Genomic DNA, 23,803 nt, shown 5'->3' with positions numbered 1-23,803 from the left:
CACTATAAAGCAATGATTTATCACTACACAGACCATGAATAACAAAGACTTATACTATGCTCAAAACTAACTAACTACACATCTCCTAAATCTAACTAGATTCAAGGGTGGAAAACAAAATAAAAACCATGAGATTTTTGTATACCATCCACGATCTCCTTCAACGGAGACATGGTGGGGTTCCGACGAAATCGAGAAGGGGGAAAAGGGGGACTTACTTCGGCGAGATCATCGCTGAGAGAGTCTAGGGTTCCGACCCGGAGATTGGGGATGTTGAACTGCGAAATCAATGTGAAATTGTGAATCAATAAAAGTAGTGAATTGAAGAAGAAGAAGATGAGGTAGTTGGTTACTCTGTAAAGAGGGGTATCGAAGGAATGCTTAGAGACATTTTGCTGCAACTGGTTCCATAACTCAGATGCAGAGTTGTGAACTGGAAGAGAGACTACCCACCACACCACCGCACCACCTAACTAACAACCAAACCCAACCAGCCACGAACCACCACGATCCTCCCTTCCTCGGCACTAGAACCCTTCCAGAACAACCCCACGAACCCAGAACCTCCAGCGAGCCACCCAGATCCAAACCATCTCCCCTCCTCCATTCGAAGGAGGACGGTGCAGCCGCGGCGGAGAGCAAAGGAGCGACAGCGTTGAGTTTGAGAGAAAGAGTCGAAGATGTACTGAGAAAGAAACTATCAGGGTTCGAGTGTTTAGTAAGATTGAGGATTTTGTTTCCAGTGTTTTATAAAACACTTAACAAAAACAAACGCGTTACACAGGTTAGAAGAGATTTCAGTCCAGTTGGCAAGTGGAAGCAAGGTTAGTACACCTATTCAAAGGAGGCCAAGGATCGAATCCCCAATTGAGAGACTTTTGTATTATATTCTAATTTTACAAAGAATTTTAACGTGAATTTGTGACGGAAAAGTTGGTCACAAAAATAGCGACGAATTATCAATTGATGAATTACTTAAAATAGCGACGAAATAGTCCGTCACAAACTTTTCCGTTACAAAATCAGTCACTAATCGTTCATATTTGGAGGTAGTGAAAAAAAACCTTAATTCGGTCACAAAATCGGTCACAACTGTGACCGAATTAATTCGGTCACTAAATCAGTCACTAAACAGCGAATTTCTGGTAGTGAGTCCAAGAGGTCATTACTCACAGATTGGCTCGTACAAAAACTCAACGTCTCACAGCTACAATGATCCAAGAATGTCATTGTCAGATCTCTACTCCTGTGCAAAATGATTTCATCTCAAGGAGAACTAAAGCCATGAAGATTGAAGTAATCTGATGAAGCAACTAAAGAAAACAACTAAAGCTAAACATTATGCTTGTTCACGTGTGATTAGTTGAGCCTGAAGAAAGTACAAATCAAAGTACAGATCTATCACATCAACATAAAATTATCAAGCGTGCCTATATGTCAAAAGAAGAATTGTCTTATGAAGCGCTAGTTTCAATTGTCAATAGGCTATATAAGTTGAAATTAAGCCTGAACATGATTAGCTAGAAACAAACAAAAAAGTACATCTTACAACTATCATGTACGATGAAGAATTGTTGAAATCATTTTTCTACATCATTAAAAGTCTTCATTCGTCTCACACAAATCATAATATATGCTATCAGAGTACTTGTGGTTAGAAGGAATATCTTCAACTCTCTAACGTCTACTACAACCTTCTCTGTGAGTCACACATCTTGCAGTGGTCATATGTTCAAGACTCAGTATAAATGAAACATGTAGTAGAAAGAAAAGTGTGACGATCACTATGACAGTGATGACTATGACGATGTCAAGAGAGATGAAGATTAAAGAAGATAGATCTTCAATCAGAGTGTGAAGAAATAAAAGAATGAGTGATCAATGAAGAGAATGATGAAGTGAGAAAAGAAAGAAGACGAGAAAATGAGTTGAAGTGTCAAATACAGGTATGAAAATGAAAGAATGAGATTTAGAGTCAAATCCAGAGAGATGAGAAGAAGAAGATGATGAAGAGAAAGAAGATAATGAAATATTGGCTCTGATACCATTTGTGCTCAGATGCTTAAAAACTCGGCAGATTTCCACATTAGACTAAGAGCAAAGCACACAGGTGGATTGGACATCACATATTTCGCACATAACACTAAGACGTTGAATGTATAAATTTTATCACTTTTTTTTATAAGCATAAATTCTATCACTTATAAATTACTCAACGCTTTCTTTTTTTACCAATGTGAGACTTCTTACTCACATTTGAGTTCCTTACCGTAAGAAAAGTACTCTCATCAAGCTTGATTTAATTTTGATGGAGTGATGAGAAAACATAGTAGGTGCTGATGAAGGATTTGGATTCCCTCATGTGTTAACTTCACATGACCGTGTCATGGGTAAGATCATGACCTTTAATTACTTTCTTTGATAAAATCTGATAGTTAGTATTATTTCCCGCACAATTTTAATTTTATCTCTCCAAATATTCATTAAGGACCCAAATTTCCTTAAATTAAAATTAAGGGTTGAGATTTTCACATGACATAGTCATGTGAGATTAACACATGAGAGGATCTAAATCCGCTTAAGTACTATTGTGAGAGGAAGAAAACGGATGGCTAGAGGAAGCCATGGCCAAGGAACGAAAAAAACAATTATCTTAATAGCATGTTTACTGAAAACATAAAAGATAAGAGAATAGAGAGAAAATATATGAGGGAGATTTTTTGTAAACTATCTGAAATATTCTGAATAGTATGATTTTAAAATGAAAAAATAAAATAAATATTTTACATTAAAAAATTTAGCTTTATTGATAGTGGGTTATTTTCTGAATCATCAAAGAATAATTACTTGTGGGTTAATCTCATCAAAATAATTAATAAATGAACGTATTAATTACTATAACCGTAGTTAAAGTCTTCTTTAATTTGGTCAAACTATAATTAAAGCCTAGAGATAGTTAAAGACAAAGTAAAACTCAAATAGTCAACTTAATAAAAGCACCTATTAGATGTGCACTAAACATTCAATGACTTTCCCTAAATGAGAAATTGACTTTTTAGTTTAATTAAAATAAAGAGTAACTAAATAAATGTAACTGCTGTTGAAAGAGTAGAATGATTAATTTGGTAAGGTCAATAGTTACAACGGTAGGAAATGTTGCCATTTAAAAGGTACCTGCATTTGGCGGGGAACCGGAACATAACGCACACTTCTCCAGTGCCGCTACTACTCTCTCTCATTTTGTTCAATCCAATTCATTCATTATTCATATAACCCTAATCTCATTCTCATCATCAACATCATCTTCTTCTTCGAAGCGATTTCGATTTGATCGAAAATGTGGAGTCTTGATCATGATTGGTACACTCCCAGAAGCCTTCTCAGCCCTCCCACCCATTATGATTTTCCAGTAATTTTCTCATTCTCATTCTCTTGTTAATCATTGTTCTAGGTTTTCCATTATGCATTTTTTTTTCTCAATTTTTGTTTTAATTTTTGTGTTTTTTGAAGGGTGATCGATTCATACCCAACAGGAGTTTGATGGATCTTGATCAAGCCCACACTTTGCTCACCAACAGGTTCAACACAACTCCTCACAATGGAAAATTCAGTGTATGTACACTCACTCATTCACCTATTTCTTGTTGTTTTTTTTTTACTTCTTTATCTGTTCTTGAAATGGCAAATTTGATGCTTCAGATTATGAATCTTGTTGGTTGTTATTTATTTGCATGGTTGAAATTGTCAATTTTAGAGAATTCTCTTATGATAACAGGAAGCGTACCGAAAGAAACTGGATGAGACACTGACTTTGGGTTCAGATGGGAAGCCATTTAGGATGCTAGTTTTCAGGGGAAGTCCAAAATCAAGTAGGAAATCTATTCGTCACATTGATCAGATACGAGAAGCAGATGCAGCCGCGCTTCAAAACAATAGGAATCAGCCCCGCCCTCGTGAAATGCCTAAGGTTCTGTTCATATCAGTGTTCTTTCTTCCAGCTTCTTTTTTTCATTTGTTAAAATATATTATCATAGTGTGATTGAATGGATGTCTGTCTATTGACAATGGACCTTTATTTGTTATTGATTGGTGTTACCTTGATCAAAGTGTTCCTCAATTTTAACTCGATTCAACTGCAATGGAATTTATTGTCTAAGGTAACATTATAGCAGCATAGGCATAATGAAATCAACTGGTGACCACTGACATATATTCTTACATTAAAAACTTGATATTGGTTATCATTGTTGCAAACAAATTCCTTTGTTGCTTGTATCTAGGCAGGATATCAGTTTAAACCCACTGATGACCTTAAATATATGTAAGGAAAGAAAAATGAACACTTTTGCAGGTGAGGAGAAATTTAATGGTTAAGAAGATTGGAAGAAACTAGTTATTGATGACTTTGGAATATAGTTGTTAGGAAAGTTGTCAACACCTCTTTATAGCAGTACTATAGCTCCCATAGCGGCCCTTTGCCACTCCTAGTTGTAGCATAGCGGTGCAGTTCAATGCTGCCCTCTAAAAGTTAATGCAAGGCATTTTTCTGGGGGGGGTACTTTTGGGGTTTTTCTTCTAACACTCAGCATAGCGGTCATCGCGATATGCTCTTTACCCCAATAGTGTTTTTGGGGTCAGCTGCTATACGACTACTATGGGTTTTAGCAAAGACATGGAGACCCCAGATGGAATACTGATTTTCTTTATCTGCAACTGTTGTCGGTTACTTTTTAAATTTTTCTTTTACTTGTTTAATTTGTCTTCTGATTCTGTTTTTCTTGTTTTCTTTTTGTTTGAGATAATTTAATGTTTATATAGATCATGCAAGTATATCATTTGGTTTCTAAGTCCTAATATGACAAAGTGTGCAACCTGTATTTTGCTTCCTCTTGAAGGAATCAATTAACAAATGTTGTAGGGTAATGATGAGAAGAAAACTGATTCTGATGCCTAACCATTTGTATAATTTGTGAATTTGTCTAACTTGTGTTTTCTTCTAATTTTCTAAAGTTCCTTCTTGTATAAGCCATAATCTCATGCTGTTTTCTGATTGAATAAACTGAATAACCATGCATGCAGAAAGAAGCAAAGGCCTTGGATGCACCAAATATTAGAAATGACTACTATTCAAACATTATGGATTGGGGGAAAAACAACATTCTAGCAGTTGCTTTGGGCTCAGAAATGTACCTTTGGAACTCCGTAAGCAATGACGTAATTACGTTGTTCAAAGCCACTGGCAATGACTTTCCGACTAGTGTTGCCTGGTCACAGGATGCCAAACTAGTTGCGATAGGATCTAGGCGCTCTAAACTTCAACTCTGGGATGCTGAGACTTCTAAGCCAGTATGCATTTCTTTCTATTTATCTAGCTTTTCTATGATCAGCAAGTAATTATACAATTTGAACAAACAGTTGGACTTAATTTCTAGTTTTTAACTTTCAGATAAGAATGCTAGAAGGTCACAGTCAAAGGATACCAACCATTGCATGGAATGGTGATACTTTAACTTCTGGAAGTCATGACAGATCGATAATCAACCATGATGGTATTTATAGTTCTTTTTAATTAACCCTTTAGAGATATATTTTTTACTATAACAAGCTATTGATGAAATGAGGCAATATAACATTTTGTTTATTATGCTATTGTGAGCAGTTAGAGCAAGAGGAAATGTCATTTCACGAGTAAAAGCGCACAGAGCAGAAGTTTGTGGCTTGAAATGGTCAGGAAGGGGAAATATGCTGGCTAGTGGAGGCAATGATAATCATATCTATATATGGGACTCATCTAAAATGAGATCATCGAGTTTCTTGCACTGTTTTAAAGACCATTGTGCTGCAGTCAAGGCCCTTGCGTGGTGCCCTTATGATTCAAATGTGCTTGCTTCTGGAGGTGGCACAAATGATAGATGTATTAAGTTATGGAATGTTAAAAAAGGAACTTGCATTCGCAGCATAGATACTACAGCTCAGGCAAGATACACATTTTTTCCCTAGTCTCATTAACTGTATCACTTATTGCTTCAGTTCCATGAGAATTAAGAATTTCCATTCACGAAAAAGAATAAATCACCATTGTCTTAATTGATTACTATTTACTCTATCTCTGCATTGTCACTTCCTTTTCTTTCATAATGTTAATCAATTCTGATTCATTCATTTGAGAGTTTTAATTACTGAAATTACACAGCATTGTCAATCAAAGTGGTTCAAAAGAGTAAAGCTACCACCACCCAAAAAAATCTTATATGAATCTATTTAGATATGAAACTTAACTAGAATAAGTAAGTACAATTAATTATATGGATGCGCTATAGTACTACTAAGAGACCCTAGCTACCTTTCATTTATCTCGATGAGAATCCTAGTATATTGAGGGATAAGATAAACTTTCTATCTTAAACCCCAAAGGACAGAGGAAAAAGAGAATAATACACAATAATATGTATATTCTTTACCTAATCAGATAATCTTGAGGGGTAAAAGCATGATGTGGGAGTAGTCACAAAGTTACTAACTTTCTGAAGGTTCATAATGAGGAATCAGTGTTGTATAAACGAAATGGGAACACAAAAGAGTATACATTATAACAGTATATTTCAGTTGAGCTTGCTTTATTTGGTAGCACAAAAGGTTTTTTAAATGGGTTGTTGGTAATACATTATTATTTTAGATTTTTGTGAAATAAGAATTTCCACTCACCACCATAAAAATTTAATCTCCGTTGTCTTAATTGATTACTATTTAGTCCTTTGACAGATATATCCATTGGTTTTACTGGCTGAATTATAGTTTGGCTTTCTATGTAGGTTTGTGGATTGGAATGGAATAGACATCACAAGGAGATATTAAGTGGCCATGGCTTTAGTACAAGTGCATCTCACAACGAGCTTTGCTTATGGAAGTATCCATCCATGACTAAATTAGGAGGCTTGAATCCTCATGCTTCAAGAGTCCTCCATCTATCTCAGGTATATATGTTGTGTATAAGAAAAACTTAAACTCGAGCACACAGCTCCATTTGTAAATTTTTAAAGAATTGAATGTGAGGGCATGCAATATGCAAGAACATTTGATACTGTGCTTGGATTTGTTTGAACACAGGTGAAATAACATATATAGACCTTGTTTGGAACAGCTTATTTTAGTTTATCTTTTAGCATAAGCGTTGGAAGAGTTTATGTTTTGCATAAACTATTTAAACATTATCCAGGCAATTATTTCTTTCAAGTTAACAACTAGGGTCTTATGTTTTGCAGAGCCCAGATGGGTTAACAGTGGTGTCCGCTGGGGCAGATGAATCTCTTCGCTTTTGGGATGTGTTTGGGCCACCTGCTACTGATGATACATCAAAGATCTCATATCTGGATAACCTCTTGTCTCTGAAGATATCCCCATTAAGATGATGGAAGCAAGAGGACTTTGTTCTCTTATTGTTGTATTATTTTGTCTAATTAGGAATGTTCAAACCAATTTTATTACAGCAGTGATTCATTGAGAGAAGTACAGAATATAGAGGCGAACAAAAAGGGATTCCTTGTTCATTGAATTGAGGGTTAAAAGTTAAGCGCATTTGGCACTACATTTATTGAAGCAAAACTGCAGTTCCTAGTTTATATTATCAAAAGCCATAAATGGCACTTGAACTTTATTTTGTTATTTGATCGTGAATTTAGATCCCCTGCCATTCCTTTTTAAACTAAAGAGAGATCGAGCATTAAGGAATCTAGCCATTGAAATTGTAAAATTTGTTGCAGGATAAGAAAAAATCACACATTAGCTAATGAGTCCTCATAAAGGACAAAGAAATATAACAAACTTGATTCATGCAATGATCATTCATAAAACTGCCAAAAGGACTTCAGCCTCTTACTGGAAAGTCATTAAAACAAAAGCTGGAAGCTACTAAATCCACTAGTAAATACAATCCTGCATCTAATGAATCTGTAATGAGGAAGAAGACCTTGTGGCTTAGAATCTAGAAGGCCTTCTTCATTCATCCTCCACATGGTCACGGGTAAGTCATTATTGAAACATTAAGGTCAGAATGCTGGCATTTCTACGATAGGGCAAATGCGTGCTGAACAAGCGGCTTAGCCGCACCATATTGAAACATTGAGGTCAGAATCTGATGGAGGATTTAAGGGGAAGATGAGTGAGGAAAACAAGTGACAAGAGTTAAAGGAGGAAAAAGAAGATAAGGGAGGTGGAAGGTGATGGGCAGAGGGAAAATACATAGGAGGTAAATAGAAAAACTCTATATAGAGAATATAAACAAACTCTCACTAAAAAGAGAGAAGAAGTCAACTGAACTGGGTAGAAGGTCTTCATGAGTAGAGGTAGCCCTCTCCATGATGGGGGAGGCTGAGAATGCGGTGGGGCAGAGAATACAGGGTTTAGAGTTTTTTCAATTTTAAAATGTTGTTTGAATTAAGTTATTGGGATGTCTAATTTACCCCCATTACGTAATTTACCATATTGTGATACTAATGTGTAGCCGAACTTGGAGATTTGGGATTAAGATGTTAATTTTGATATTGTTTGAAAGAATTTACTCATCTCGATCGGATCTTGACATTTCAAGCATCCTAATGCCTCAGACACTCAGACTAAGGGCATTACGCACATGATAATTCCAAAGACTCTAAATCAATGCGATATTTTATATTGTCAGATAGCATCTTTTATATCTTGGTAATCTTTATCATATGATGGATGATTCTTTTTAGGATTGGTATACCCTAAGCATATAAGTACCCACTTGGTTGTTGGAATATGAGAAGGCGAAGTCCTTTATAGAATAAGAGATCTAAAAAAGGATCCCTTTACTAAAATCATACGTACTTACTCCGATTTGATAATATATTACAAGAAGAATAATATGTTAAGTTCAAAACGTTGAATGCATCGTCTATCTTATTTTGAATGATAACAATTTTCAAGAGCGAAACGTTCAAAAGTGCAAATGAACTGACTGAATATATTATATGAATTGCATTTCAGGAAATTACTCTCATACCCTTCAGGAAAGATTTCACTTGCAGAACCTTTGCTTAAAGAGGACAAGAAGACAGCTCACCTGCAAGAAGAAAAGACTAGTCAACGTTCAACGGAGTCAAAGCACAAGCAAGGACAAAGTAGACGATGCAGATAAAGGAAGCCATATCCAGAGATCGTCGGAGCATCAATAAAGAAGAGATTGGTCAAGCTCAAAGCTGCAGAGGAAAGAAGGAAGGTCGAGCAAGCTTAGTCAGAAGGATTAGCTGAAAAGATCAAAGCTTCAACGCACATCATGAAGAAGGAGAAGTATGATCAAAGCAGGAAACCACTTGCCTAACCCCTCGCTCCGAGGGATAGTAGATAGGAAAAGACGTTATAAACCAGCATATTCATCTGAAAGAGAGGGGAAGGGGCTATGTATTTGCATGACTCCCTATTAGGCTAAGCATTTTGTTGTTTGTTGTCGGGCTGGAGTGTCTTGTACTTTCTGGCCCTTGGGCCCGTTTTTTATTTATCTAAGAACCTTCGGAGGGAAAAATTGACACTTGTCCATCTATGAGTAATTATTTGAATTTTTAAAATTAAAAAAAAAAATTAATCGTTGAAAAATTGAAAAATAGCTGTTAAGTTAAACGGTAAGTTATTTGGCGGGGGAGCGAAACAAATCTGAATATCTAATCCAAACGGTTAGCGTTAATCCCAGAGGCATTTTTTCAGAAATTAAAAATAAAAAATAAAAAAAAACAAGAAAATAATAGGAACCCGTCTCACCCGTTTATTTTTTATTGAAAAAGTCAACAGCTGAAATTATAAATCACACCAAATAGTGTCCTTCATATTTAATATTCCACTTTTACTGCCCTGTGAAAACATTGTGCGATCTGTTTCTCCTTTCTCTTCGTACAACTATTAACACAAACGTGATTCTGCAAATGTTGTCGAAGGTGAAGGAGTTGGAAGATGGCTTGCAAGTTCTTGATTTCGGTTTCTTGCAACTATTAACTGAGTGATATGCAGAATTCTTGTATAGAATCTTTAGTTTAAAATACTAGCTTCCTGTCCTTTCTATTGTGAATGTGAGTGCATAGATTAACCAATGATTTTATTAACAAGAGGTAATATGCGACTCTTGATATGTTTTTCCTTTTAAAGTCTAACAATGTCTGAGCACCCTGATCCTAACAATGACAACATGGTGGAGTACAATCCAATAGATGCATGAATGTGGTTCATGCAACATAATGGTAATTGTTTCTCCTTTTTCCATAATGTTGGTTTTGCACTTTGACTTGTTATTTGAACCTTGCTGCAAGTTAACTTGACGTACTCTGGACCAAGCATCTCAAAAAGTTAGCCATGATTTTCATTAGAGCAAAGGCTTCCAAGCAAGCTTTACTGATCAAGAAAAAGAAGGCATCAGAATATGGAAGTATGAAGAAAATTTATGTTAAGATTTCAGGGTGTTTAAAGTTGGGTGTGTTATGCTTTGTAATATGTTATGTCACATCCAATATAATGTTGATCTCTACCGGAAGATATGGGTGAGAATTTGTTTAGTTAATAGAGATTTAGTAGAATTACTCATTATAAGCTTACTGTATAATGGAAACAATGATATTAATGAAGTGGAAGTTATAAAATTCATCTTTGTTTAGTTCCCAGCACCTTCTTCAGCTATATATTGATTTGTGGCTACACAAACTAATTCCAGATAGTTTCACTAACTAATTTCTTCAATGGGTTTTGCTTCCATAAACGAATTTACAGAAAAAATAAATATATAAACTAACTGAACTTTTTTTGGTCAAAATAAACTAACTGATTTATTCAATGGTTTTTAATTTCACAATATGATATAAGCACTGGCCTGCAAAATTTTGGGAAAACCCAAACTTGTATGCGAAATAGTGAAAGGAACTAGAGTCTTTGGATTCATACCTGTAGGTGGGCATAGAAAAGAATAAATTTGATGGTTTTTCCTGGGACACTGTTACTTGAAAAGCCCTTGTATTGCAAGCCGAAAACTGGAGGTATTTTTATTTGGTTATTCTCTCGCTTGTGCTCTTGGTACAAGACGATAAATTTAATGACTTGAGCACGACCAAGAAAATATAGCACACATAGGATCTTCCATTGGATAAGCGTCACATGAATGATTTTATATTATTATTTCTACCATAAATTGAGTGGAGGAATCAAAATCAAACATCTTGATTTGCGAGTATATGATGTTTGAAATATTCCATGCCACTTAAAATGATAAGATCATGAAAGAAATGTCTCAAGGATATTTCTTTTGATGTTTTATAACTAGTCCTAAGTGTTTTTTAAAGAGCTTTGTTTACTTCTTAATTAATTTGTGATCACCAGTTTACCACTATCCGATTTCGCCATAAAATACAAATTTACACAAGAGCTAGGTGCACCTTTCCAAGCACAAGCTGTCTGAACTAAACAGGGTAAATTTGTCAACAAATAACAAAGGTAACAACTAACAAGACCGTAGGTTACATTACATGAGTCCTGAATCTACAATTTTGACATTTGTCATTTCAACTCTTTTGATTGCTATTGAATCTTGGGCTGCTATTACATGGCCACTTATCCAAAAGCTGAAAACTGTAATAAAATGATGTCCATATCAACCATTTATCTTGCTGCTTTTATGAATGTGTTTTATGCTCATGAATTCGTTGAAAACTATTATTACACAAGCAAAATAAAAGAGAAAATCTGTCCACCATTTATCTCTTTTGAGTGCATATTGCCATATCATGCCACAGCTGAATAATTTGGCACTACGGTAATGCTTTTAAAGAAAGTGATTACGATTTTGTTAGTGATCTAGACAGACCAAGGAATATCATCCTTTCCTCTTGAGCCATCCAACCAAGTCTGATGTAAGTGCATCCAGGTAAACTCATTTGGTGCATCAACCTGCCAAAATCCACAACCTTTTTAATAGGAACAAATATCAGAATATTCATGTAAAAAAAAGTACTAAAAAATAAGAACAGAAATGTGTAAATACGGTGTAAAAAGATTTACCTTTGAACTCATCAAAACCTTTGTTAAACAACACCTTAAGTCATTCCCTGATTTTGGATGACAGAGTTTAATAAGTCAAAGAAGTACAAGTAATAGAAAGAGGATTCATAAAATGACTTTATATAAGGAATGAAAATTTTCCAATACTTATCTACCTAAAGAGGCTAAGATGAGCTGCCTAAGTACAATGCAAATGATCAAAAGTTGAAAACAAAAGAAGGAAAATCAGCACACTACATTAGATTAGGCAATTTCTGGACAGAGTCACATATGAAAGTTAGGCAATCACTCAAACAATCAATCTTTCATATCATCTAATCCAATATCAGTTTCTGTGAAATGGGCACTGCACCTTGAAACTAAATACATATGTATTGATCACAGATAAACCAATTTCAGCCACATATACTCTAATGCTATTTTGTTGTTACACTTTCAAACCGTGATCTGTTGATAATTATGAACTTACTTGTGTATTTTATGATAAGTGAGCTGCCCGCTGCCGGATAAATTTTGTATCATGATCTCTTGTAACAAGTGTAACAGAGTTGGTTAGTTAGTTTCTCTTTCTGTTAAAATCAGTAACTAGTCTATTCTGATCTTATAGATAGAAGCTTGTATCTCAAACATTCATATTTTGAATATAATTCAAAAATTTCATTCTCTTCTACTCTCTTCTCTCTCGAACTCTATGATGGTATCAAGAGCTTGATTTCTCAAAGACCATCGCCAATGCCAGCTCTCCTCCACGTGCTTCACCGCCACAATGGTCATCGCCAGTCCAGGCGTCGAATTTCACTGCTCCTCTGGTGTCTCGGATGGCCAATCCGATGCCAAATGCTGGGTCATTTTGAAAAGGGAGGTATTTATGCTTTTTCAAATGGATTTCTACAAAAGAGGTATTTATGACACAACCACGAGGATTTGAGTCAGCTGACAAAAGTCTAGTTTGTAAGCTCAATATAGTCCATCTATGGGCTAAAACAAACTCCAAGCTTGGTCAAAAAGACTTCAATGATCGCTCTTTTACAGCTTGGGTTCATTTGTAGCTGTTGTGATCTGTCTCTATTTGATTATTTGTCCATAGTGCCAATTTGTCTATGTGGATGATATCATAGTGATTGGTAGCTCTTCCACTCTTGTTCATCAGTTTATAGATAAGCTCAATTCTGCATTTTCTCTAAAGCAATTGGGCCAGCGGGACTATTTTCTGGGTATTGAAGTAAAGTGCTCAACTTCTGGAAGCTTGGTTCTCACTCAACAGAAGTATATTAACTGCCTCTCAAACAAAGCCAATATTCTCCATTGCCGCCCTATTTCTTCTCCTATGGTAAGTATATCTCAGCTCTTTTAAAAACAGCGGAGTTCCATTTCCTGATCCTTCATTATATAGATCTACAGTGGGTGCCCGCTACAGTATATTATCATTAACTGTCCAGAATTTTCCCAGTTAATAAAATGTAAAATCCATTAGACACAAGACAAGTTTAACAGCTGTAAAAAGGATTCTTCGGTACCTAAAGGGTACTATCTCATATGGTCTTTTGCTGAAACCTGCTACATCTTTTCCTCTTCAACGAAGAGGATTTTCTGATGCTGATTGGGCTATGGATGTTGAAGATAGGCGTTCTACATCAGGTGCAAGTTTACCTCTAGGGCGAAATCTTACTTAATCGTGGTCAAGAAAACCGAGTGTCGTTGCAAGTAGCGGTACAGAGGCTGAATATAGGTGTTTAGCACTACTCTCAGCTGGGGTACTTTGGGCTCAATCTTTGTTACGACTTACGAGAACTAAAACTTTCCACTGTTATTCCCAAGCTGTTTTGTGATGATTCGAGCAATGTTTTCTTAGCTCATAATCCAGATCTTCATGCGAGAACTAAACATATGGAGCTTGGTATGTTTTTTGTTAGAGAAAAGGTTATTAACAAGCAGCTTTATGTTCAACATTTTCCTGCTGATCTACAGGTTGTTGATGCTTTAACAAAACCCCTATCTACTCAGATTTGGTGATCTAAGGTCCAAGCTCACTGTGTGTGTCTGTGTGATGCATCTTCAATACACCAGTTACAGTTTTTTGTTATTATCAACAACTAGTTTATTCTGATCTTAAATAGATGCTTGTAAACATCCATTCAGAATAAAATTCATAATTTCTCATTCTCTTCTACCCTCTTCTCTCACTCTATATCTTATCAATTATATCTTATCAATGACAAGAATTTTAATAAAATAAGAGGCTACTTCAATGATTATGATACTGATTGCAAGAGGTAAGCTGAACTTGACAAACCTGCACCTAAACAAGGGAGTTCTATCATCTATGGAATAATTTAGTGTCCCTTTCTGATCCTAATATTTAATGTCTCAAAACAGAAAAAAACTCAAATCTCAACTAGGAAGTAGGAACTTACACCATTCCCATAATACTAGCCTGCTCTTGCAAGCCTAAACATTCATTTTAAAAAATTCATGAAGGAAGTAAAGATGCAAGGCTACAAAAAGGAAGATCATAAGGAACAAAATATAAGAGTAGTTATTTACAGTTAAAAAAAATCTCACCAGATAACTCCCACTTGTCAAATTTGACCAGCCACGAGCCCAAACTAACCTCTGCAAAAGATGCACGATCAACCCAAACCCGAAAGCCTAGGCCCTGCTTCTCACCAAACTGCATCTTTAAGGTATCTATAATTTGGTGCATAGGTCGGTCAACTCCAGAGGGATGGACATAATTTCCTGTAGAATGCTACATATAGACAAAAATTTGAAATTAGCGGTGCCTCTTCTAGTTTTCAAAAGCTACATAAAAGGTTACTCTAGTTTGAAATTGAAAAAAACACCCACCCTCATTCAAACTTTCAAATAAACAGATGAAAGTTAATTGGACTATTGGAGATATAAAAATCTGAACTTCATAGACAACATATTAACTGGAACTTTATATGTTGTGTTTCTCCTTTAACTCTTAACTACGATAAAACATATGTCGGGTCAAAGCGACCAAGAGTCTTCGCACTTGATTTAAACTTCTCTTTGCTTTCTTTCAATACCCTAACATTAAGTACCCAAGCATGCAAGACACTCAGCTCTGGCCAGGCTTAGAAGTAGATTTCTAAGCAATTTTGCAATTGCATTTAAAATATCCAAATGGGACAAAACTTACTAAGACAGATTTTAAATATTGCATATACTGCTCAGAATTTTCAATTTCTCCACGCATCCATCTCTCATAAAATAGGTAGAACATCACTACTTCATGGCTAGGACTAAGAACTTTCGTGTGGAACACTGAGTCTCTAACATCTCTTGGAGACAAATGTGGAGTTGTGGACCTAGAGAGAAGTTACCAATGGCTTGTATAATACCAGCTGCACACCTCTCAGTTGCATGAAGTATTTGTAGATTGCCCCTTGCATTTTCCGCATACCATTGAACCAATTCTTCCTGCGCATTACTTACCTGCAAATTAGGGAAGTGGATGATAATTTTTCACAGGAAAACCACAGTTAGGAAACACGACGGACAAGTATATAGTAAATTTTAGTAATTCTAATGATGTTACGAACCAGCACCCCATAAACTTCAGGTACACTGAACAGTTCAGCATCATTTCCAGAATCACCACAAACAAGGGTGTTGTGTGGTTGTAGTCCATCAGCTTTTTACTTTTCAAGCAGAAAAGCAAGAGCTCGTCCTTTGCCAGCAGCTTGGGGTAATATATCCAAAGCAATACCATTGCTATAAATGATTTTCACATCTAACTGGAAAAGAAAGGAGGAATATCACATATCACACTGTTATACATAAATATAATGAAATTGTGCCATTTAAAATAAGAATAAAAGACTACCTGATCAGCTATCTATACACACTAGATCGTCTGTACAGAAAAGAGAAAGAAAGAGGGTTTTAACCTTTAAATGTTAACCAAAAAATACATATCTAGGTAAAGCTTTTAAATGAAGCACAAAAATTCCTGCCACTGAAGTTGTTTATGAACTATAATCTTATCATGTGATTTTATAAATAATGATAATAATATTCTTACCCTGCGTTTTTCCAAACAATTTGAGAGAGCTTGCATGACTTTTGATGCCTTCCCTTTCTCCAAATAAAAGCTAACCTTGTGAGGCCGTTGCTCTGTTTCAGACTGCAATTACTCCAGAAATTAAAAGATAAAAAAATGGATGAAAATGTTTTTAATAGATAATACAATTATTGATTTAAGGTCATTTTCCCAAGAAGGATTCAACTAATAAGAATTCTGATAAAGGATGAGTAGATTAATTTTCATAAATTAACAGATTACATGATAGATACATACTTGACTAACTAGTTCAGGAAACTTGGCTGTTTCCTCCATAACTATATCCCTGTTCCACTTATGATCCAGATACTGTGTCCACTCATCATCTGGTACCATGGATTCACCATATGTAATCTCAGTTCCCACAGACATTATTGTTACATCTGGAGTTAACAAAGGTTTTTGCTTTGTCAACTCTCCATAAATAGTAGGTGATCTCCCAGTGGAGAAAACTAGCAGAGAGTTTTGACGATAATAAGCTTCCCATAGCGCATTAAACCTAAGAAGAGCAAGGTTTTCTGGATCATCATGGTCAACCTGCAATGAGATAAACAGGCTTCACCACACTTTACCTCAGACATCATTCCAAATCACTACCAAAATTATGATATCTACCATTGTCAAATCAAGATCAGACACTATCATTAGATTGGCAGAACCACAGAGTCGATCCATATAGTTCTCTTTGCTTTACTAACACAGGAAACCCCTGAAAGTTAACCTTGTAAGTATCTTCACAAGTATACAGCTGTAAATTCTCTACAAGCGTAGATTCAAAATAATGTGGTCCATCTTTAAGTCCTATGTTTTTGTATTCAAGAATCCATAACATATGCAAGAATAGGAACCAAATCTCACAAAAAAACAATATGGAAACCTACCCAGGATTGTTAACACAGGTCTCATACCCCCCCCCCCAAGAATTTTTCGGAAGCACCAATAAGTCAATAATACTAATTAACTTTGACATCACCCCTTTTCGTTTTCTCGCCACCCAATTTTACCGCACTTATATGTGCGGGAATCAATTACACACCTACACAAATTATACATTCCGCACTTTCACCACACATTGGATGTGCGGAAGGGGATGGCATGAATATCTATAGGGGTGACATTAAAATCAATTCCCTGACACTATCCACTACAGAATACCTTAATATTTTAACAGTGTAAAAGATATATATAACTTATATGATTAGTTTGATCAAGTGAAAGCACAAATTTTACAACAGCACCATCAATGGGGACATGAACCATAAATTCAACCCTAAAATAGGATACCCCAAAATGTCATCTTCAAGCATGCTAGTAATTTTACCACATGCCCAATACAGAATCCAAAGTGCAGAAATGAATATTTGAAACATATCAAAATAAACATGGTTTGAAAATTCCAGAAAACAAAATGCATATATTTTTTTCCCACCACAATTTTTCTACAATTCATAGTGTCATTTGGTTTCACTTCATTTTTGAAAGATAAAGGAGTAAGGGAAAAGCATAGCTACCCACTATCGTGCATCAGAAGGAGATGATTCGCTACTCAACAAACAACATGAACTCGGAATCCTCACGCAAACTGTAGTACAAGCAATTTTGTTACAATTTGTTTGGAAGGCGAGAAATTGAGAAGAAAGAAAAAGTGAGAGACCCATACAAAAGAAATTCTTCTACGAAGAGAAAATCTGACCGATGAGGAATTTATATGATTTAAATCAAAATACACCCTTAATTTATATTTTATAAAAATATCAAACAATACTAAAAACATAATTATTTACTAAATAATTTTTAATTATCCTTTCAATTTTTTTTTGGGTACATCGGAAAGAGTTTAAATTTTTTTAATTGTGCTTAAAATTATAATTTTTACCAAAAAAAAACAATGATTGTATATTATTTTTATCTGACATGTTTATGTCTTTTTTTCTTAATTGAGATGTTTATCTCATTTCACAAAGATATTATTTTCTTTCTTTCACTTTCTTTTAATTTTCTGTTCAAGCAAACAACTTAATTTTCTTTTTCTTTCTTTTCATTTTATTTTTTCTCACTTTTCTTTTACATGCTAAACATGCAATTAAAGTCTTAAAAGATAAAAAAATTAAAAACTAACTTTAGTTATATTAAAAATGAATTTACTGTGAATTTTATCGTAAAAAAAAACATATCAATATGATACAGTCATATAAACCACACTGTAAATTCAATTTTAGAACTTCACCAGATAAAATCTTATAAATTGTGGAATATGACCAATTAAAATAGTAGTTCATTTATAGACCACTGAGCGAAAAATTTCAAAGACGAAATTACCTTCAATATATAAGAATATTTCTAAAATTATTCTATTTCATCTTTTTCGACGACGACAGCATAACAACCAGATGGGGTTTTTGGTTCGGTGGAAAAGACGGTGGTGGAAGTTTTTGATAGAACGACGGCGAAGCGAAGCAATGGTTGAGCTCATGGATACTGTGATGAGGAGCACATATTTGATGGGAGGGAAACCCAAATTTGAGGAGAAGAAACTCATATTAGACCAAAGAAAATCCAAATCTGATGAGAGGAACAAAGATCCACCTTTGAATTGCTTCCACTGCGAGCCGCTAATGCACTTGTTCTCTACAGTTTGTAGTCTTTGAAAACCTAGGGGAGGATGTCGTTTTTTCCTTTAAATAAATACTTTGATATTTTGGATTGATTTTAAGTATATTTCGTTTGAGGGTGTAGTTAGTGAGGGAGATAACACACAAGAATGTTGTAAAGCTTGTAAATGTTCAATCATACAGATACCTTGTTGTGATATCAAGTGTGAGTAAGTTTCACATTGGAAGATAAGAAAAACTTTGAGCGGTTTATAAGTGAGATGGCCCAGACATCTAATGCCGTAAGGTTTTGGGTGAAAGATGTGGTGTCCATCTCATTTGTGGTTTGCTCTTTAGCTCAATGTAAATGATCCGCCGTAATTTAATTCATCTCCTTTAGGCCCAACACATGTCTCTGTATCTAGCTTTTGATTATGCCGAACATTACTTTTACATTGTTGGTATATGCACTAGTAGTTTAATATTTATATTTAAATATTGCAGTCTAAATATGTCAAAGATATCTATAAGGTCACACGCATAAAATTAGCCCACTAGAATATTTTGTCTTATTGAACCAGACTGTTGGATAGACTGTTATTGGACTAGCCCATTTGATAAGCCTAATTTAAGCACCAATAAGGATTAGGGTTTGCCTCATTGCGGGGGCTTATAAATAGAGCATAAGATGCTCAAACCCTAGATCTCACATATTGCACACTCTTGTCTCTACTAATACAAGGAGCCGCAAGTGATTCCTAGTGGGAGAATTTGCATGGACTGTTGTAGAGATGAGACTACGACTGCTTCATTTGCTCAAATCGTCAAGAGGTAATCTCCATTGTCCTCCAAATTACCAATATATACCACTTCGTCGCCGTGGACCCATGACATTCTCTTTCAACCTTCGAGAAGCCATTGCTCTCGTCAAGGAGCTCTACTTTACGAACTCAAACGACACATGATTCCCTCTCACCCCTCTCCTTGTGGGGGTGATGACTAGATTGAAGAAAAAGACAAGATGGTAGTTCAAGATTGAATAATGTTGCTTTCACACCCCTTTTTGGGGAGAGGTGGAAGGATGGAAGAGATAGGAAGAAAAGAAAAAGTAAGAGAGAGAAAGTATGATATGTGATAGATGATAAGAAGTGAGAACAATATACTAAAATTCATTATTATATAGGATGAAGGTTAAACCGTTGAAAATTTGAAAAAATAGTTGTTAAGTTAAACGGTAAGTTAATTGGCGGGGGAGGGAAACATAAATGAAATCTGAATATCTAATCCAAACGGTCAAAACACAAAGAGGCATATTTTGGCTCAACGTTAATAATCCGAAAGGTTAAAGTGGCGGTTAGAAAAATTGGTATTTAATAACAAGTGGCGTGGCGGGGGAGCGAAACAAACAAACACAACTGAGTCTGAGAACAATTAAACCCTCATTCGAATCTTGTTCTTGTTCTTGTTCTTGCTTCTTGTTGGAGAAGGAAGCGATTTCAATTTCAAACTCGTTCAAATGTGGAGTCTTGATCGTGATTGGTACTCTCCCAGAAGCCTTCTCAGTCCTCCAACCCATTACCATTTTCCGGTAACGCACGCACGCAATTTTCCTCACTTTTCGTTTCAATTTTTGTGACTCAAGGGTGATCGGTTCATACCCAACAGGAGCTTGATGGATCTTGATCAAGCCCACACATTGCTCACCAACAGGTTCAACGTAACTCCTCACAACCCATCATTCAGTGTATGTAATTCTACTTCAATTCTCTCTTTCTTTCTTTATTTCTTTCTTTCTTTTCAAGAATTGGCATGTGTTGATTCTTTATCTCTTATAATAACTTAACAGGAATCGTACAGACAGAAACTGGATGAGACACTCACTTTGGGTTCAGATGGAAAGCCATTTAGGATGTTAGTTTTCAGAGGAAGTTCTAAATCAACTACGAAATCTATTCGTCACATCGATCAGATGCGAGAAGCAGAGGCAGCCGCACTTCAAAACAGTATCAATCAGCCCCGCCCTCGTGCAATGCCTAAGGTGATTGAATGCATATCTGTCTATTCAAAAAAACTACTTTTATTTGTCATTGGTGTTAACCTTGTTTAAAGTGTTTCTCAATTTTAACTGTTTCAACTGAATGTACTGTCTAAGGTAGCACTATAGCAGTATAAATACTTCAATAATTCATTGCAGTGTGATTGAATACAGTAGTCAATTTACTTTTTTTGTCTTCTGATTCTGTTTTTCTTGTTTCCTTTTTGTTTGAGATAATGTAACGTTTATAAGATCATGCAATGCAAGTTTTATCATTTTGTTAGTAAATCCTAAGTTTGCCTCCTGCAATCTGCTTCCTCTTGGAGGAATCAATGAACAAGCGTTGTAAACTTGTAATGGGTGATGAGAAGAATCATTTATGATTTCTAACCATTTGTATTTTCTTGCTGTACACTGATTTGAAAAACTGAATAACTATGCATGCAGAAGGAGGAGAAGGTCTTGGATGCACCCAATATTAGAAATGACTACTATTCAAACATTATGGATTGGGGGAAGAACAACATTCTTGCTGTTGCTTTGGGACCAGAAATGTACCTTTGGAACTCCGTGAACAACAATGTACATCGGTTGTTTGAAGCCACTGACAATGATTGTCCCACAAGTGTTGCCTGGTCACAGGATGCCAAACTTTTCGCAGCAGGATTTATGCACTCTAAGCTTCAACTCTGGGATGCTGAGACTTCTAAGCCAGTATGTATCTCTCTATTTATCTGCTTCTCTAATTATACAATATGAACGTCTGGACTCAATTCCTAGTTTTTAACTTTCAGATAAGAGTGCTAGAAGGTCATCGTCAAAGGATAGGAACCATTGCATGGAGTGGCAATACTTTAACTTCTGGAAGCCATGACAAATCTATAATCAACCATGATGGTATAGTTCTTTTTAACCCTTTAGATATATTTTGAATACAGAAAGCTATTGATGAAATGAGATGATATAACATCTTGCTTTATTATGTTACTGTGTGCAGTTAGAGCAAGAAGAAATGTCATTTCACGGGTAAAAGCACACGGAGCAGAAGTTTGTGGCTTAAAATGGTCCAAAAGGGGAAATATGCTGGCAAGTGGCGGCAATGACAATCATATCTACATATGGGAATCATCTAAAATGAATTCATCGAGTTTCTTGCATTGTTTTAAGGACCATTCTGCTGCAGTCAAAGCCCTTGCTTGGTGCCCTTATGATTCAAATGTGCTTGCTTCTGGAGGTGGTACAAATGATAGGTGTATTAAGATATGGAATATTCAAAAAGGAACTTGCATTCGCAGCATAGATACTACAGCTCAGGTAAGATACTTATTGTTTGTTTTTGGAGAATTAATAATTTCCATTCACCACAAATAATTAATCACCATTGTTTTAATTGATTACTATTTAGTCTTTTGGACAAATGCATCCATTGTTTACTCTTGCTGAATGATAGTTTGGCATTATGTGCAGGTTTGTGGATTAGAATGGAATAGGCATCACAAGGAGATATTAAGTGGCCATGGATTTAGCACAAGTACATCCCACAACGAACTTTGCTTGTGGCGGTATCCAACCATGAATAAAGTGGGAGGCTTGGACCCTCATGCTTCAAGAGTCCTCCATCTATCTCAGGTATATATGCTTCCTATAAGTAAAAACTTTAACAGTTTCTTTACTCCCTCCGGTCCTATTTATAAGCATGAAAGAGAAGAAAAATCTTGGTCCTTTTTATAAGAACCAAATGAAAGTTTGAGCTATATTAATTAATTTTTTCCAATGATGCCCTTATTAATTCTAACTTGTAAAATGTGTCTCATTAATTATTCTCTCTCTTTTCCACTTTCCAACACTAATAACAAAGGGTAATTTTGGAAGTTCATTTTAATTTAAGACAAATTTAATGCATTTTATCTAGTTTAACTACATTTCTTAAACTATGTGAATTTCTCTCTTCTTTTCCTATCACACCACTCATCATATATCTCACTTCTCTCTCTTTTATTCCAATGTGGTGTGGGGTGGAATTGGGGTGTCAAAGTATTATTTTCCATAACTTAAACTCTAGAACCTGGTCCAATTATAAATATTTAAAGCATGTAATGTAAGGTATGCAATCAGGAAGAGCATCTTATGTAGTACCTGTATTTGTTTGAACACTAGTGCCATATTATGCTGATGACTCCAATGAATTAATCCATTTAAACTCAATCCTGGCAATTATTTCTTTCAAGTTAACACTAGGTTCTTATCTCTTGCAGAGCCCAGATGGTTTAACAGTGGTGTCAGCTGGGGCAGATGAAACTCTTCGCTTTTGGGATATTTTTGGGCCACCTGCTACTGATACATCAAAGATCTCACATCTGGATAACCTTTTGTCCCTGAAGATATCCGCATTAAGATAACATTTCCTTTTACGAGCTTGTTTGGTTGCGGACCAAAGAGCACATGTTGGAGCTTATCTAACTCATTTTTTAGTAGCTCCAATAAGTGCTCTTTAGTCCGTATCCAAACGCGCTCTATATATTTTTTCTCATTTTGCTTCCTCACTTTTCACTCTAATTTGTTTTAATTTTTCTGTTTTGTGAAGGGTGATCGTTTCATACCCAACAGCCGTGGGGCTACTAAACTGATATGATCTTGTTGCATGCAGTTGGGAGGAAACGGCCTTTGGAAGTTCTATTGAGCCAGCAGAGGGAGGGTGTTGATTATCATCAAGACAGACAGGCCATTGACAAGAGACTTTGGCCTATTAGTTTCATTGGATGCTATTATGCATATTATCACAGTTTCCAATTATTAAAGACAATTTGTATAGATTAGCAGTGACTAGGCATAAATTGCTAATTAGTACTAATGCAAGACATAAATTGCTACCCATCAGTAGCATCATTTGCCTTAACAGCAATTGAAACAGGATGCTTCAATTAGTTAATGATATTCTGTCTGTTATCTTCTGTTTTCGATATCAGTATGCCATAGTATTATTGGGTTTGTTAAGCTAAGTTGTTACAGATCAGCATGTATGATGTATGGAGTGAA

General features: G+C 35.5%; 2 protein-coding genes and 1 pseudogene across 2 annotated transcripts; 2 read left to right on the top strand and 1 right to left on the bottom strand.

The window, feature by feature from the left end:
• The first annotated feature begins 3,791 nt into the window (after nucleotides 1-3,791).
• LOC130723017 (uncharacterized) lies at nucleotides 3,792-6,000 on the top strand. The gene is made up of 4 exons (XM_057573926.1): nucleotides 3,792-3,967; nucleotides 5,080-5,346; nucleotides 5,447-5,549; nucleotides 5,660-6,000. The coding sequence occupies exons 1-4, from the start codon at nucleotides 3,839-3,841 to the stop codon at nucleotides 5,998-6,000; spliced, it is 840 nt and encodes a 279-aa protein (XP_057429909.1). The 5' UTR covers nucleotides 3,792-3,838.
• A 5,430-nt stretch (nucleotides 6,001-11,430) lies between these two features.
• On the bottom strand, nucleotides 11,431-17,823 carry LOC130724451 (sucrose-phosphatase 1-like; annotated as a pseudogene).
• A 2,311-nt stretch (nucleotides 17,824-20,134) lies between these two features.
• On the top strand, nucleotides 20,135-23,793 carry LOC130721873 (cell division cycle 20.2, cofactor of APC complex-like). The gene is made up of 8 exons (XM_057572459.1): nucleotides 20,135-20,320; nucleotides 20,398-20,476; nucleotides 20,579-20,770; nucleotides 21,215-21,481; nucleotides 21,562-21,664; nucleotides 21,765-22,081; nucleotides 22,235-22,396; nucleotides 23,023-23,793. The coding sequence occupies exons 2-8, from the start codon at nucleotides 20,405-20,407 to the stop codon at nucleotides 23,164-23,166; spliced, it is 1,257 nt and encodes a 418-aa protein (XP_057428442.1). The 5' UTR covers nucleotides 20,135-20,320; nucleotides 20,398-20,404; the 3' UTR covers nucleotides 23,167-23,793.
• Nucleotides 23,794-23,803: the final 10 nt, after the last annotated feature.

The sequence above is a fragment of the Lotus japonicus genome, chromosome 6 (assembly GCF_012489685.1).
Source record: "Lotus japonicus ecotype B-129 chromosome 6, LjGifu_v1.2".
Classification (NCBI taxonomy): domain Eukaryota; kingdom Viridiplantae; phylum Streptophyta; class Magnoliopsida; order Fabales; family Fabaceae; genus Lotus; species Lotus japonicus.
Note: the sequence above shows the minus strand (reverse complement) of the source record. Positions and strands in the feature narration are given on the sequence as shown.

Excerpts from the sequence above, each read along its gene's own strand:
- LOC130723017 (XM_057573926.1), top strand. The coding sequence starts at position 3,839 with ATGCTAGTTTTCAGGGGAAGTCCAAAATCAAGTAGGAAATCTATTCGT. Across the intron at positions 3,968-5,079 it reads GCCCTCGTGAAATGCCTAAG|AAAGAAGCAAAGGCCTTGGA; the intron begins GTTCTGTTCATA and ends CCATGCATGCAG. Across the intron at positions 5,347-5,446 it reads ATGCTGAGACTTCTAAGCCA|ATAAGAATGCTAGAAGGTCA; the intron begins GTATGCATTTCT and ends TTTAACTTTCAG.
- LOC130721873 (XM_057572459.1), top strand. The coding sequence starts at position 20,405 with ATGGATCTTGATCAAGCCCACACATTGCTCACCAACAGGTTCAACGTA. Across the intron at positions 20,477-20,578 it reads CTCACAACCCATCATTCAGT|GAATCGTACAGACAGAAACT; the intron begins GTATGTAATTCT and ends ATAACTTAACAG. Across the intron at positions 21,665-21,764 it reads ATCTATAATCAACCATGATG|TTAGAGCAAGAAGAAATGTC; the intron begins GTATAGTTCTTT and ends TACTGTGTGCAG.